Source organism: Hipposideros armiger, unplaced genomic scaffold, assembly GCF_001890085.2.
Source record: "Hipposideros armiger isolate ML-2016 unplaced genomic scaffold, ASM189008v1 scaffold_83, whole genome shotgun sequence".
Lineage (NCBI taxonomy): Eukaryota > Metazoa > Chordata > Mammalia > Chiroptera > Hipposideridae > Hipposideros > Hipposideros armiger.
In genome coordinates, this window is record NW_017731433.1 from 3,165,690 (window position 1) to 3,183,661 (window position 17,972).

A 17,972-nucleotide genomic window follows, 5' to 3' on the forward strand; every position below is an offset into this window, starting at 1 on the left:
TTTTACATCAGAAGGTCATAATCATCAGAGATCTATTTAAAGTCTTCCAGACAAGAGTAACTTGAAAATGTAATGACAAACTTTTTCTTAGAAAACTATTAAGATTTCAGAAAATAAGCTGTACTGTAATAAGTTCCAAAAGAAAATGGCCTAAAACAATTACTTTACAAATCTGAGTCTACACAATTTATTCTTATTAAATTTTATAGGTCCCCAGAATATCTTCATTAACTTTTACATTTTTTAAAAATTTTATTAAATTTATTGGGGTGAGATTGGTTAATAAAATTATATAGGTTTATAGTGTACAATTCTATAACACATTAACTTAACTTTTAACAAAGTTTATCCACTTGAATTCCTTCTTTGGGGAGAAGAGGAGGAGTATCACTGAACAAGTTTAATATTTATAAAAATAATGTCAAAATCGTAAAAAAATGCAATATTAAAATACATAAAATAAAGGTCTCATCCTTTCTAATCTGTGTCTAAACATTCTTCCAACTAATAGTCAATGTAATTACTTATACAGCTTCCCAAATAAGTTTCCAAATTGAGCCAAGATGAAGAGTTGGTATAATTTGACCCAGAAAGAAAAAATGTTTTATATAAAAAGTTAATTCAGTTAAGCAAAAACAGATATGGAATCCTAGAGCACAGTCAAATAATCACTGTAACTAAGAAATGAAATTTCAGGGGCCTTCAGAATCTAGGACAGCGCTAGTTTTACTTGCAGAGAAAAGAAGACAATCAGAAGTCAGTGCTGGCTAAATAAAGGATCTTGTTTTACTTCTCTTTCTCCCAACAAAAACAAACAAACCTACAGTACTATATAAGTGATAGTCCAGTCTTCTCCACAGAGGAGCTACTCACAACAAGGTAATGTATATAAGAATTAGCAAAATCAGGTATTCCCATCATTACGCCTCTTGTGCACACTGGTGCATATAGTTTACACAGAGGGAGATGCTGGTGAAATCCTTTCTATTAAATAAGAATGAAAGCTAGATTCACTATATATAAATGTATATCATCAGTATGTTGTACACCTGAAACTAATATTGTGTCAACTGTTAATTGAAAATAAATTTAAAAAATAAACTGGGTTCACTAGAAGACAAACTGAAAATACTGCTTAATATTAATATCATGTAAAAATTATACACATTTAAACTAGATCTAAAGACAAAGCAAAAAATTTTCTTAATCTCAATGTTAAGATAAAGATTATAATGTCTTACATCTATTTTTATATTCAACCACATGTGTGACAAAGGCCTTATAAAAACTACTAACAACTTCTAACCAAATTTTTGCATTTGGTTGGTTAGTATTTAAAATTTTGGAGATCCTTTGAGGAAATTAACATCTGATTAACATCTCAAAAAAGAGGAATTTAGAAGGTTCAACAAATATCCATGAATTGTAAAAAAAAAAGTGGAAATTAGGTCTACAATTTCATTTAACAAAATAGTTTTCCCATAACTAGACTGGCACTTCAAAGTAAAACTGAAAATTTACGTCAGCACTTTATAAATGTGTTGCTAAAGACTCTATATTCAATAAAACCTTGGATTTCTATAGATTGCCTTGCCTCCAAGGGGCTCAAGGTGCTTTCAGATCCCTCCCATTTGTACTAAAAAAAAAAAAAAAGACTGCCTATGGAGTAGGTAGGTATTATTATTCCCCTTTTACAGATAAGGAAATAGTGTTTGCAAGCATAATAGCAAAGGCCCACTTTAATTCAATTTTTAAAATTATAATTAAAACACTATATTCTTGACATACAGTAGATATTTATTCACAAGAATAAAAATTTTCTGTGTTCTAGCAAGTAAGTAATCTTTCTTTTATATTATAGAGTTGATAATTCAATAGATTAATAATCTATCTTTTCAACAAGATTAAATTTTTCTTTTATAATAAAACGAGTCCATAAGCCCTACTGACAAGCACATATATTAAAGAATAATTATGTGGATATCTAAAACAATACTTCTGTCCAAGAAAAGTCATAGTGCTCTGGAGAATCATATCATGTTTGTTTATTTCTCTGATTTTAATAAATACTTTATCATTGTCGGAGGGGCCTTATAATTGAAAAATTAATGATTGGTATCATCTCACATATGTAGAACTCTTTAATTATTGTAAATAATTAAATATATTATTGTAAATTATTAAATACATGATTTCATTCAATAGTTACAACCACCCCATGAGGAAGACAGGGTGCTACATTAATCCAATATATATACTACCGGTAAACTCTGAGCATTAAATGACTTGCCTGAAATCACAAGAGCCCATAGTCCTAAATAAGTCCATAGGAATGGGTGTTTGTATCCCCGAAAGTTCTTATGTTGAAGCCCTAAGCCCTAATGTGACTGCATTTCGTAATGGGGCTTCTAAGAAAGTATTAAGGTTAAATAAGGTAAGAAAAGTGGGACCCTGACCTACAAGAATTAGCGTCATTGTAAGAAGAGATGCCAGAGAGCCTGCTATCCTCTCTATCCTAGCACTCGGATGAAAGGCCATGTGAGGACACAGCTAGAAGGCAGCCATCTGCAAACCAGGAAGAGAGCTCTCACCAAAAACCAAACACCGCTAAACCTGGATCTTGGGCTTTCCAGCATCCAGAACTGTGAGATAATAAATTTCTGTTGTTTAAACCAACCATTCTATTGTTTTTAATGGTATTGTTTTTAATGGCAGCCTGAACAGACTGATACAGACTTTTCACTACACACTGAATTAATGTTGGCAAAAAATGGTATACATTTTTCTCAACTAGACTAACTTCATAAAAGTTAAAAACTGCTATAAAAAACTTGAGCTCTAATATAGTTAATGATAATTTCTAGGCATTTGGTTAAAGTTTATCTGTATATATTAAAAATAGAATTAACTATAAAGCGGGAACTCCACCTTCAAGAAGAAAACCAAATTATTTTAGCACCCTAGAAATACAATAACCCTAGGAAATAATAACCATGTCCATTGTAATAATTATTATACTAATCTACATTAGAATACAAGTAGATTTTTAAAAATATTTGAAAATGACCTGTAGGAACAAGCATTTTTCTAACTGAGAAAAAGGACAAATTACCAATTCAAGAATCTCCAAAAAAATCTTATCTTCAGACCAACTTCCCACCAACAAGAGCAGAAGAACAAAAAGGGTGGGGAAATATGGCTTTTGACTTGCCAAAAAATACAAATTGTTTGAATATTTGCAGCATAAGGCTTGAACAAATTTTAATGAACTTATAAGTTTGGTAGCTACAAAGGTTTATGTGACTTAGGATGTTCCATGGTTTAGTTTCTAAGCAACATCATGGAACACTGAAGTGTGGTTAATACACATAAGTTGTCCTGAGACTCACTGATGGTTTCAGCTTGCTGGTCTCCTGCATACCTACATAAATACTATCACACTATCAATGAAAGAGGGAAGAATAAGTGTCAACTTAGAACCAGGTGTTGGGAATTCAGGGAGACTGAAAATCTGAAAGTAGATCTCCTTGCTTGAAGTAACCCTGGAAGAGTTCTTAGCTTTCTCTGAAGGTAGCATTGCCTTTGGAAGGAAATTAACCTACCCTACATTATAATCTATCAAAACTATAGGAATCACTGGAAGCTGTCCCCTGAGCAGTCATTCCAAGCACAGTGGGTCATTGCTGCCTGCTGACTCCTATCAACTCTGGCCAGAGACTGTGTTGAGACTGAAAATACTCTGGAAAATTCAATATAAAAATCCTGTGGTCAAGCCATACAGAAAGCAGGACCTGGCACACAGATGTTTATTAAAAAAGAATTCATATCTAACTATAACATGAATAAATGTATTAATTTATACATTGTAACAAAGCCTGCACTTATCTAAGATTCAGATTTAAGAATTCTAAACAGTGATACCTAATTAGTACAAATGGAAAAAACTGCTATAACTTCCACAATTCAAATGGGAAAAAAAAATCAACTATTAATCCACCAAAAATCAGTACATACAAGGTGTAACTTAGTGCGGTCAATATAAAAGGATGAAAAGGTGAATCTGAAAAAGGATTAAAAGAATCAATAAATGTAAACTGCCTGACACAAAAGTGCTCAGTATTATTATCCTACCCTCAAAGAGCTTATTGTTTAGTAGAAAAGCTAAGATCAGTAAGTATATAAATAACTATAAAAGAACAAAGTATATAAAGGAGCATAAAAATGCTATACAAATTCAGAGTAATGAGAGATTTCTAACTAGGGGAATCAAACTATCCCAACATTTTGTGATTGGGTGATGTAGAGAATTTCAGCAATATTAGCACAGAGAAAACATGAAAAGAGAAATAGGTTTAGGTGGAGAAAAAGCAGACTTCAGCAGTGTAAAATGAACCTTTAAAAAGTAGTGCAGAGTTACAAAAGGATAGAAGGAAGATGCTCACCTGATGAGGTTGGATCAAAGGAGGATTTTTTTTAATGAAACGTGAGGTGTCTAGTCTACAGTGCATGACACACGTACACATACTTTCAATAAACAATAGTTATACTGGTATAAAAATATGTGCAGATATGTTAAGAATAGGGGAAACCTAAGTCTTGACAAACAAAGGAAAAAATCCAGCAGGAGGGAGACAAAATATACAATCATAACTATGAGAGAAGGTCAGGAGCTGGTAAAAAAGATGCAATCATTGACACAAGCAAATAGTGCTAACTTTAAAGAAGAAAGGAAACAATTCCTTATCTCATTAAACATGAAGAAAGCTCAACACTGAGAAATTCTGGGATGATTAGAAGAGATAGTAAGGAAACTCACTCCGAATGGCCCCAACATTTTCAGCACGAGAATCATGAAGCAAAGTTATCTGTAGATAGCAGTGAGCACACGTGGGACTCAAAAGTTTGATGAAGATGAAAAAGACTTAGTTGATCCCCTGACATCTTCCTCTCAAAGATGAAATCAAAGATGGAAAAAAGCAGTGTGGTAAGGAAAATCATTATGCATAATCCTTATTTTTGGAAAATGATAAATTTCTCCCACTAATGACAACTTTAAAAAATATGCTTGCTTTTATAAAGGCATTTAGTTTTGTTCCTCTACAACATATTAAATAAACTACTGGCAAATCTTGGTTTTAAAGCTAAAAGGTTTTATTATAAAATGAGAGACCAGCACATAATGAAGATGTTAATCAAATGTCAGTTGACAAAAAAACACAAAAAAACCTGTCTTATTATAATTTGTTTTAGCTGTTGGGCTCTTTTGATTTCTCTTTTTTCAATATTGAGATGTTCTTTTTTTAACTTACCAAATTCACATTTTTAAAACATTTTTAAAGTATTATTCTTGTTCAGGTAGTGGACAGCTTTTGTTTCGCTCTGCCTGCTAAGAAAATGAATAATGCAACTATTTTCAACAAAAGTTTTATCCCACCTGGTGCTATTAACTGGTGAATACTAGATGTCCGGGTGACAGCTGTGCTTCGTGATTCCAGGCTTGGGCTTTCTCCTTTCTTATTACTTTCTGGAGAAGGATCTCGTTGACTGATTTTAGAACTGGTCACTGTTGTTTTGTTATGACAAATTGTCAATGATTGAGTTTGACTAGCGCTTTTTGGAGGACCATTCTGTGAGCTAGATAACACACCCAACTTCTGGCTGCGTAATGTTAAATTCTGAACCTAAGAACCACATAACAAAAAATAAGAATAAAACAGATGGTATTAACTGATGTGGTAATAATTACCATTATTACAATAATGACAACACATTTATATTATGTTTTCATACATAAAGCTCCAAGCACTTGAAACAACTGATTAATCCTAAAGCAAAGGGAAGTTATTATTCTACGTAATCATATCTTAAATATATAAAGGGGCATTTTTTAAAAACAGACATTAAGGGAAAGAATCATTAAGAACTAAATGAAAGTGGAATATATATATTCATTTGCTATATAGATACACACACACACACACACATACACACACAAACACACACCTATATACATATATAGCATATATACTATGTTTGCTAGATACCTATATACATATATATATATATATATATATAGTAAATGAACTATGATTATGAGTAAATTACTCTGCAACATACTGCATTTTAAAGTTACCAGCTTGAGAAAGTCAAAGACAAGGAGAAAGAAGAAGGTCATTCCAGGTAAAGGGGAAAACTTGAACGACGTTGCAAAGGTGAGCAAGCCCAGGGTGTGTAGGAATAAATGAGCAATTCCTTCAGCCTCAGTCTGACTTGTCCATGCCAGGGCTGTGTAACATTTTAAGGTTACAAGTACCTCATAAACATGTAAGAAATTACTACACATAATTAGGAGAGTTTAAGCACAATACTACTTTCTTAATAAAGATGAGAAAGAGATAACCAAAAAAAGTTACCAGCTCTACAGAGATTATAAGGGAACACTAATCTTGTAAGAAAACTAATCTATCAAATCACCTACCACCTTATGATAATTACCATACGTAAAGCATTTCCCACTAACTCCTTTTTAAGGTAAGTTAGTTAGGTTTTGTTCTTCTTGTTGTAGAACACTTTCTTGCCTTTGAGAACCAGGCCTCATGAACTGAAAAGATTGTGTGTGGCCTTGACATGGTTTCTATGATGGCTCCTATCTACACCCGGGGTTATTCTAAAGATACTGCCAGTCTGGATGGTGGCAAGGATCACCCCAATTATTCTCACCTGAGATTTATAACATTTCCAAACAGCAAGGCAGAAAAATGCCTCTCCAACAGTTGCCTAACTTTTTGCCTATCTGGAATGAATAAACCAGACATATTTATGCTAGCACTGGCCCTGGGAGAGAACTGAAGTAAAAGAGATTCTAAAGTGACAAAGCAAATGATACACTGCAGCTTTATAAATGCTCTTCTGTTTCATGTGTGTTCTGTCTCTACAACTATGTCATTAACTGATGCTCAAAGGCTATACTTTATCTTTCCCAGTGCCAAATGCAGTGTTCAGCCAACAGCAGGTGCTAAACAAATGTTTACTTCCACGGTAGTCAAGGTTTTAATCAGTTCTATTCTAAGCTATTAAAAGAATTTTCTGAGTGAGACCATATGGAGAATTTTCTCTGTTTTTTTGTCAAATATTTCATAGCAATATAAGTAGACTAAAAACTGCTGTATTACTGAAATTTAATGCAAAAATAAAATATGCTAAATTCCAGATTTCTCAGCTTGCCACTCAAGGCCCGCCAAAGTCTAGGCCCAAACCACTTCAAGCCCCATTTCTACTCCTCCAGTCCACAATACTCATATTCGAGCCAAAATGTTCTGCTCACACTTATCCAAATTATCTTACATTCCTTCATTTAGAGCCCTGCTCAAGTTCCTCTTGCCTAAAATGCCATTCTTCATCAAAGCTCCTTCAAGGCCCAGTAAAAATCCCACTCACTCTCCCGAAGTCCCTGGTTAGAAATAATTTCTCCTTCCTATATAATTTGAATCATATTGGTCTATAGCACTGGGAACTGTCTAGCTTATTTTAGAATTACTCATGTCTGTGTCTGTGAAATACTGAGACTCTGGTTGGCAGCCTCTCATCTCTGACATTCATTTTTGTACTCCCCGTAGTTCAGTGCTGCACACATAACAGAAACTCCACAAGTCTGAGGTAGTCTCCTGTATCTGATTCTGAAATATATATTACATGGCGTTTTTTGGGGGGAGAGGAGGGGGAGTAAGTATTTAGTTCTATTTATGGTCTTCTTAGGTGAACATTAAAATCGGTTCATATTTAACCAAAATAATCTCAAATATCTTGTGGGGGCACATTAAAATCTTGAAAATTTGAAAAACTTCCTTCAAATGAAAAGCATAGTCACAATGTAAATGAAGTTTGACACAATGAACTCTAAAACCTGCAGCAGTCCATTTCTATAGAATAATATACTCTTTTCTTCTAATTTTCCTTTTGTGTTTTGGAATTCTGAAAGAAAATAAATATGTGAGCATTTTATGTATTATATATAATATACTATATATTATTTATATGAATAGTTAAATTTTAGACTATGGCTATAATATCTATGATCTTCTTGGCTTAAATATTTACAATAAATTTCGAACATGTAAACTATACTTCTAAAGTATATTACAAAGTTCATTTAGCTATTAGAAAGATGACATATTCAGGTTTTTTCAACAGAGCTTCACGTTAGAAGAGAACCTACCCTCTCTAAATGAAGAATATTAGGGCATTCTAATGTCCAACTTTCATTGCATCCGAACTTTTCCTATGATCAAATTATGGAGACTTTCTGACTTTTGAAAAAGTCTAAATTTCACATGAAGTAGTTTTGCTAATTTCACACCTTACATATTTTTACAGTGGATTATCCAAACACTCTCATATCAGTTATTTAATTTGGATCTAACAAATACTGTGTGAATTATCGTAGCATCCCTTCTTTGCAGATGAGGAAACTAAGAGTTAATGTCACATTGCTGGCAGTAGAGCTGAGTTTCTAGATTTTATTTATTTATTTATTTATTTATTTATTTATTTATTTATTTATTTTCACACCTGCATCCCCAAATTGCTAGATTTTTAAACCCAAAGGGCTGTTTTCTCCACAATTCTAACAGCATTCCCCAAACAGACACAGTAAGATTTCTTACTTTTCTATAAATATACTTTTAGTCCTCTCTTCCTGAAAATTAGATTTTTTAAAACTTTTTTTTTTAATTGGGGAGTTGGGGGATGGGAACAGCACTCGGGAATTGGGGGAAGGGGAACAGACAAGTTGCTTTCCTTTTGTTCCTGTGTCTAGCTGTGGAGGACGTTGCTTCCCTGGCCCAAGTTGGCACCATCATTGCGCTCTTCCCAGGCGAGGCAAATCAGTCGCCGGCTTCTGGACAGCTGCTCACTCAGGGCAGCTTGAGGGCCGCTCACACTGGCTGCTGGCTACACACGGTAGCCCATGGCAACCCACGCAGCAGGGGCTGCAGCCTATCACAGCAGCCCAGATCCAGGTTGAGCTGTTGTTCAGCATCTTAGCTGTAGAGGGCAGTGTCATTGGCCCTCATATGTGGAATCCCAACCGAGGCCGTCTGGCGTCCCAAGCCAGCTCTTAACCAGCGTGCCACTCGGCCGGCCCAAGATTTTTTTTTTTTTAATTAAAAAAAAATTTTCTGCATTGTGGGGAGAAGAGATGGAGCATTTAAAATAGTAAATACAGGTAAGCTATTCCAAATTCCTCATTTTTTGACAGTATGCTACAAATAAATTTTAATACTAAGGAAAAGTTAACTGCTATACTGACTTCTTTCACATAAGAGTATTAAAATAAAACTTCAAATTAGGTATTTCTCAATTACAAACTCATTGTTTTAAAAACTGCAAATACAAGCTTTAAAATTAACGAAGTGGAACAAAACTTCAAAACTAACAGTCCTGAACTTGAGGAAAGTTACCACTAGAATATTCAAAGTATTAGCATCACCTACTACTGCCAGCCCCATTCATTGCCATTTCAAAAGCACAGCAGAGAAAAGCATTTGTAGAGAAATTCCTAAAGGTCAATCCATTCCTCTCATTTCTCAAACTCTGTCCTTGAATTAAGTCAGATTATCACAGAGCCACATACCTGGATCACATCAAATTGAAGCCACTTTTATAAATTACTTTAACTATGCTCATTATGTTATTAAAGACACTATACGATGCTTTCTCCATGAGAACCCAAAAAGCAGACTGTGCTCTAAGAGGGCATGTTAGTTGTATTTTCCCAACAACTCATTTATTTTACCCTGCAAACTGTTAAATCCTTTAAATGGTGTGTTTCTCCTCACTATTAGCTACTTCAAAGCCAAGAACCAAATTTGTGATTCATCTTTAGACAATGTATAACAAAAATAGTAATTAGTGGCATGTGATATCTTATGCGCCAGGCAGTATGCTAAGTACTTTATGATTACTATATGTCTCGTTTATTCCTTGTAACAACTCTGAGCTATGACTTCTAGTTTACAGTGAAATTGAGGCTTGCACAGATAATAATAGCTAACATTTAGTGACTGCTAACTATATATTAATCCTCACTGCAACGCTATGAAGTAAGCATTATAATTATTTCATAAATATTTATTTTACCTAATATTGTTGAAACCGAGGCAAGAGATTAAGAATATACAATGAGAAAGTGGTAGAGCATGTATTTGAACCCAGAGAGTCTGGCTTCAGAGTACAAACTTATAAACACTATGCTATACTATGACCTTGTCCAAAATCAGCCAGCTGACATGTGACAAAGCTGGCAATTGTTGAAGTCAGAATTTGAACTAAAGTCTTCCTATTCCCGCCCCCCACCCTTGCAAGAAAAGTACTGAGTGCCTATAATGTTCCAGACACTAAGTATACATATTACTCATTCTTTCACTTACCCACAAGTGTATGTAATGTACTCCTATTAGAGATGTTTAGTAACTTGTCTACAGTCATACAACTAATAAATGCCTGAAGTGGGCTTTGAACTTAAGTCCATGCAGGATGTCATGCATATAATCTGAATAGCAACCTCACTCCTTGCTCTATGCCACTTTATTTGTGCGTTTTTTCTTTCATGTTTTTAATTTATTTTATCTTGTTTTATTCCATGCATCTTGTAAATCGATTAAAATTTTAGTTGGAACAAAGTATAAATAAAAAATAAAATGTAAAATATCCTGAAAGTTGCTAATGATCTAGCTCTATTAGGTTTTAATAAATCAAAACAAAACAGTAAGATCATTACTTTAACAAATCGATTCCACAGAGAGACATTATAAAAGTTTAGAGCTGAAAAATCTTAAAGTTAACAAAGACAAAAGGCCTCATTTTGAAAATATGGAAACTAAAGTCCATCAAAGTTAGGAATTATGGAGGGTCACAGAGCACATCAGGAGAAACCTGAGTTTAATTGATCACGATTTTTATATGCTGATATATAAAAATTGGCCTTTATTAATAAGTAAAATAATATGTAAAGAGGTTCTATGAAAAGTACCAAAGAATATAATTACTATCTCATTTTTTTGCTTTTTACCAAAAGACTGAGACTATTAAATTAAAAATAGAAGCCAAGGATGACCCTAAGATATACCAGTTTCTACTGTATACAGTCTAAAACATTAACTATGGAAAAATACCAAAATCGTATCATACAAAATAATATTAAAATTTACTCAATTCATTTTATCAACTTTACTGAGGTGTAACTTACATACAATAAAATGAATGAGCCAGTTCTGTGAGTTTTTACATATGTATACACCATGTTGCCACCATCCCAATCAAAATATAGAACATTTCCATCACCCTGAAAGTTCACTCATGCCCCTTCCCAGTCAATCTCCCCCACCTTCTACCCCAGGTACCACCAATTGGATTTTTTTCACTATAGATTAGTTTTGCCTGTTCTGGAGTTTCATATAAATGTAATCACAGAGTATGTACTCTCTGTGGTGTCTGGCTTCTTTTGCTAATTATAATGTTTCTGAGATGCATCAGTAGTTTGTTCTTTTTTATTTCTGAGTAATATCACACAATTTGTTTATCCATTCACCAGTTAAAATTGTTTCAGTTTGGGGCTATTCTGAATAGAGCTGCTATGAACATTTGTGGATATATGTTTATGTGGATATATGTTTTCAGATCTCTCACGGTAAACATCTAGACGTGGAATTGCTGGGTCACATGTTAAGCACACGTTTGGCTTTAAAAGGAACTGACAGACTGTTTTCCAAATTGGTAGTACCACTACACTCTCACCAGCAACGCATGAGAGTATCACTGCCGTGCATCCTTGCCCATCAGTCGCCTTCATTTCAGCCATTCTAGTGACCGCGTAGTGATCCTCATTATGGTTTTGATTTGCATAATGATTAACGATGTGCATTTTTTCATGTGCTTATTGGTTTTCTTTCGTGAAGTGTTCAAATCTTTTCCCCATTTTTAATTGAATTGCTCGTGAGGTTATTATTGAGTTGTAAGAATACTCTGTATATTCTGAATACAAGTCCTTGGTCAGATATATGTATTGCGAACATTTTCCCTCAGTCTGTGGCTTGCCTCTTCATTTTTATAACAATGTCTTTTGAAGAACCGTTTTTAACTTTGACAAACTCTAATTTGTCATTATTTTCTTTTATGGTTAGTGCTTTTTGTGACTTATCTAAGAAAGCTTTGCCTCCCCTACAGTTGTAAAGATATTCCCAATGCTTTTGGCTGTTACCTTTAGGTCTACGTTTTACATCTAGTTTATTTTTGTGAATGGCGTGAGGAAAAAGTTAAGGTTCATTTTTTCCATAGTACTAAACAAAGTAATATTCTATACAAATTTTTAATTTAAAATTTACTCAATTTAATTAATTTTTAATCTTAAAATCCATCTTGACTTAGTTATTACGTAACTGCATGCAAATACACAAAAGAAATCATCTCACATAAGAGAAATAAATCTGCTTTACAATAAAACTAAACATGTCATAGCAAAAACTCATTTTCACTAATTTCAAATAACCTAAATATCTGTGTTTAATGGTATTATAATTCCTATAGAACAAAAAATAACTTTCTTGAAGTTCTTATTGTATTTTATTAATCTCAACCTGAAATGTATGACAAAGAGCACTGAAACCATCAGTAACTTAAACAAACATGTATGTTTATCTTTACCCTGAAGATCCAGACCTCAAGTACCACATTATGAAGCTAGACAAGCTCACCTGAGTAGCTGCAGACTGACAGGAAGATGACGATGACGACGAGACAACAGGAATGTCAGACTGTACAGCAGCCACAGTGGTAGCGGGTGTGAAAATCAGCTGTACAGACAGAAAAACCAAAAAAATACCCTAAGACAAAAGAACATGTCTCACAGACAATGTATAGCAGGCAAGAGAGACTGAAATTTGTGACGAAAGACAATGCAGTTTAGCACTTCCTACTAAGCAAAAGGGCTTACATGACAAAGAGAAGTTTCTGATAATAGAGAACTCAAAAAAAAAATCATAAACATTTTTGAAACAGCTCAGGATTCTAATGAGTAGAAAAATAAATCAGTGCTCATAAAAGAATATGTATTTTGGTAATATGACATCCTCATACCAAATTTTGCCCAAATAAACTATTATACTTAAACTTCTACCAAATCAAAACACCATGGTAGGATTCCTAAAACAGAAGTTATTATAAGCAACCATAGTCACTTGAATACAAATTAAATTTCAGTGAGAAACATGAAAAGAAACCCAAAAAGTCTTTTCAGTCCTCTTTACCACAAAGGATAGCTATGCCACATACTATACTATTTCATTCAACTATATAGCACCTATAGTACACACTTAGGTTCTCTCTTGATTTTAAAACTATCTGTAAAGAAAAATTCATTCTAAATGTAAATGCCACATGTCAAAATTCAACAACAAAACAGCCTGTAAAAAAGCTTCACATAAAAAAAAATAATAAAGGAAAGAAAGATATACTTGGTTCATTAACTTCTAATCACCACCTCAATTCAACTGCTTTTTTCCGTATTGAAATAGAATGGCATTAATTTAAAAAGGCAACACAATCCACTCAAAGATTATCCAACCCAACTTAGTAAACTATTAGTTATTTCAAAGAATGTGTATATTCTATTTCAAAATTACCTAGAGTTAATCAGTTCCTCGAAAACCATTCCTGTTTAAACTAAAATTACCAATTACGGGATCTTTTAAACTTCAGTTTTTTATGTACTAAATTTAAGTGAATTAAACAACAAAGTGTAATTTCCAATACAAACATCTGAAAGCACTAACCCTAAAGAGAAGATGTTCTATTTAGCTTGAACCATATGAAACTGTCAAAAATGGTCAAATTACAACCATTTCAAATGTTTCAGGCTAATTTTGAAGTATATTATAAATTAAATAGATCTCACGGGGAGGGAAAAAACAGAAGTATGGTAATGTCTACTGAATAATCTGTAAATAAAAGGTGGGTCATGTCATTGCTTTCTGTAAGAAATATGATGGGAAACTTGCTTTGCAATTTCAATAGTGATCTGGGCATCCAGACATATATATATATATTCAGTACATTGGACAAAAAAAAAGAATAGAAATAAATATATATTAGGCCAAAACTTTTGTCTAGCTACCTGGTTAAAGACATCAAGTAAAGTAAATGTCAACCAATTTGTACATGCCTTAAAGAAGCTCAACAGTTAAATTAGAAAATCAGTAGGTACTAAAATACAGAATAGCCAAATTAACATTCCTATATTAATAGAAGATCAAAGTGAGCACAAGAACACAAATTACCTTGCAGAATTTGAGATGGGAATAACCAAAGCTAAGAATCATCTGGTAAATTACCAGGAACTCCAATCCAGATTTCAGAAGATTCCACAATATAAATTCTAACTTATTGTTAACAACCAAGTTTTTAACATTTCTAACTATTTCATCAAATCTAAGATGTCAAAGATATACAATAATTTTATGTATCACTATAAGGACCAATTATAACTGTAAAATGGCACCAATTATAAAATGCATCTGTTTCAGAGATGTTAAAATGTGAAAAAAGGTTTGAAATCAGTGAAATTTGATACGAAAAAATAATGACTACTATGTTACAGAATCTGTTAGCTTCCCAAATGTTGCTAATTACTGTTTGATACACCAAGAAGGCCTATGCTAATTACTGTTTGATACACCAAGAAGGCCTACCAATTAAAAGTAGAATTTTTCATGACATAAATGTACAAGAGCTAAGCACATGCACACAAAATTTTTTAAAAACATTTCTTTAATATTAAAAATGCCTCTTATTGCATCAAATCAAGAAATAGTTTAATCTATCTCAAGTCCTTAAACACTGAAAAAATTTGGTAGCTCACATCTTACCATTTGAGCTCGGAGATACATTTGAGCTTGGCTTGCCGTTAGGGTAGGGGAGGTACTCCCTAGTAACATAGTCTGTTGGGTAATACTGCCGCTGGTAGAACTGGAAGCCTGGGAACGGCTTATTAACTGTGCAGGTGTAGGAGAAGTGGAGAGGTTGATCTAAGGAAGAAAACATATTAGGTCATAGGCTTCCATTTCTTGCTTCCATGTCACTGAATTTCACCAAGCTGCACTCAGGCAATCAATGGTATATATAGTGGCTAAGGAACTTGAAAGAGAGGGCTTCATCTTGAACAGATGCTCCTCATTTCTTTGGGCAATTATTTGCACATATGCAAATGACAGCATTTACTGGTTAGTAATTAGAACAATTTTGAAGGATATCCTCAATATGTTTCAATAAGATTCCAGTATCTTAAAATATCATTTCCACTACCTCCCAAATGTTAGGACTAATGGTTCCATTATTTTAATATTCCACATAATAACTTAAAACATTCAAATCAACAGTTTACACTGTTTTGTCAGTTTCTGTCACATTCTGAGGGGTTTTTGAAGTGAACAAAAATTAAAACACAGATAATCCATTCATATATATAAAAACATAATGTAACATATAATTAGTACAACATTCTCTCCCAAAAGCTCTCTGAGAAGAAGAAACTACAATTGCTACTTGTCAAACAGATGGAAAATCCTGAGTTTTCTTACAAAATTAAATTATAAACACTATTTAAAGTTTAAAACTACTGTTAAAGAATAAACTAGTGCATAGTCTATTTCTAGGATACATAAGCGATTAGTAATGATTGTATCTGTGAAGGTAAACTGGGTGGGGTAGGTAAGGAACGGGGCAAAGGGAAACATGTCTGTACCCTTTTTATCTTTCCAATGTCATACCACATGCGTGTAATAACCATTTTAAAAGTAAATAATATTTTTAATGAGAGTAATATAATCTGACCTCAAATCCTTTTTGTGGACAAAGCAGAGAATAAAATTAAGACATAAGAAATTAAGAAACTGTTTGTTAGACTTGATTCAATCAACAAGGCAGACTGAACTAATACATCCTGTGCCAAATACACTAACCGCAAAGATAGAGCAGCATGAAAAATAAGAACCTATAGCTGAATTCAAAAAAGAAGAGGGGAAAAGGAAATTTCTAGGTGTCAGAAAGGAAGAAACTCAAAAATGTAAAACTCCAGCTGACTTGAAGGCAGACTGGCGAGATACTGACTTACAGATATAGAAGGCCTGATTTTGAGCCCATTTCCAGGAAGAGCTGGAAGTAAATCCCCTATTTTGAGCCAAGATCCTCAAAAGAGCTGCTCAATATATGAAAAGAGAGCTGGAAAAGCTCCACCTATACCCTGAGAAACAGTGAGGAAGCATCTCATCTGCCCTGCTCCCAGTGGAGGGAGAGAGGCTCCCATGAGAATTAAAGTTCCAGGCTTGTGCCATGCGGGGATACAGAATCCAAATTTACACTACGTGTGCAGTTCCATAACCCATCCCAAACATGAGCATTTGCACTAGTCTAGGACATTTGTTAAAATGCAATGACTAGCGGAAGCTGAGTGAGGGCTATACAGCAGGACCTCTCTGTACTATTTTTGTAACTTCCTATGAGTCTATAATTATTTAAAATAAAAAGTTTTTTAAAAATGGTACAAAGGGTATACAAGAGTTGGTTAATTAATTCCCTAAATTTAGCTGTATCTTTTAAGAATTTCATTTTAATACGTAAACCTGTAATTCAGTACATAAATACAATATAATATACAGAATCTGTTTTTTACTTCTAACATACCATTAAAACCCCATCAGCAATAACCACCAATGCCCTCTATCTGACAAATACGGCGGATACTTTTCAGACTATTTCCTTTCAACATTCTTGACCAGCTCTTCTTTCTGGCCCACCCCCAAAATGTTCATACTTTGTCCTCAACAATTCTCTTCTTGAATTCCTAGATTATCACATCTACTCCCATAGTTTCAAAGAATTCAATCATGATGACTCTCAATCCTTGATGACACTCTTATTCTGAGCTCCAGATCCAAATACCCACAGAACACATCTTTCTGGGGTCTCTTACCAACTGAAACTCAACATGTTCAAACACCAAAATCATTATTATTCCTTCTTAAACCAGCTTCTCCTCTGGCATTTCTAAAATCCCCCAAAACAGACTATCTGGGAGTCATCCTGATGCTTCCCTCTCCTTTACCACACACGTCTTATTGTTTCTACACCTTTATTCTTCTCATTTTCATTTTGATTTGTAATCACTGAGTTTGAGAGTCTGGGCCTATGGCGTTTCCATCTGGGTTACTTTAACAAACACAAACTGATCTCCTCCCTACTTGGAATCTTGCCTCCTCCTATTTGCCAGATAATCTTTGACTGATTTTATTAATATTAATTAATCATTTAAAGACCTTCTGGATAATGTTCAGCCTCCCTGACTCTCTAGTATCCTCTCCTCCCACTCCTCCATACATGCCCTTCACAATTAGCCATATGAAGCTATCTGCAATGTCATGATGTCTCAGGCCTGGTAACAATGCTCTGGACTGGATTGATCATCCCCTTACTGCCAAGGCCCACCCCATCCCACCTATGCAGTGGGGCAAAATCTTCTGCTCTAGTAAGCTTTTCAGGCATCCCTACAACCCACAGCAGAACTATTTCCCCTCTTTTTTGCCTAACTGTTAACATCCATGAACTTCTAGCATATACTTCTATCCTACCCTTCTAAATAACAATTTCTTTAAGAGTGAGGACCATGTGTTATTCATCTTTATATATCCAATAGCTATAAAAGTTCCTTCATTCAGTAAATTTATTAAGTTAATGAATGCCAGGTTATTTTAAGGCATACTTCATAGTTTTAATGTAATATGTAAGCCTATCACAAAGAGTGTGAGTGTATGAGAAAAAATTTTTTATGATATAGCCCATAACAAAGCAGAGTAAAAATGCAGATAGTGTGATATCAGTACAACTGCATTTTTGATGTGCTATATAAATTATTAAGAAGCCCCCCC

At 33.9% G+C, this 17,972-nt stretch overlaps 1 protein-coding gene across 15 annotated transcripts in view; it reads right to left on the bottom strand.

Moving 5' to 3' along the window:
- Window positions 1–17,972, bottom strand: part of PHC3 (polyhomeotic homolog 3) — a 64,510-nt gene that overhangs the window by 26,033 nt on the left and 20,505 nt on the right. For 10 of the 15 annotated variants that reach the window (XR_002124182.1, XR_002124183.1, XM_019643930.1 and 7 more), the window contains 3 exons: window positions 14,919–15,077; window positions 12,750–12,848; window positions 5,435–5,681 (listed from right to left, as the gene is read on the bottom strand). Coding sequence is in view for 13 of the 15 variants with exons in the window: in XM_019643930.1 (XP_019499475.1) it covers window positions 5,435–5,681; window positions 12,750–12,848; window positions 14,919–15,077 (505 nt within the window). In the remaining 2 variants the exon portion in view is untranslated. The remainder of the gene's footprint in view (window positions 1–5,434; window positions 5,682–12,749; window positions 12,849–14,918; window positions 15,078–17,972) is intronic. The other 5 variants (XM_019643934.1, XM_019643938.1, XM_019643933.1 and 2 more) reach the window with 3 other exon arrangements.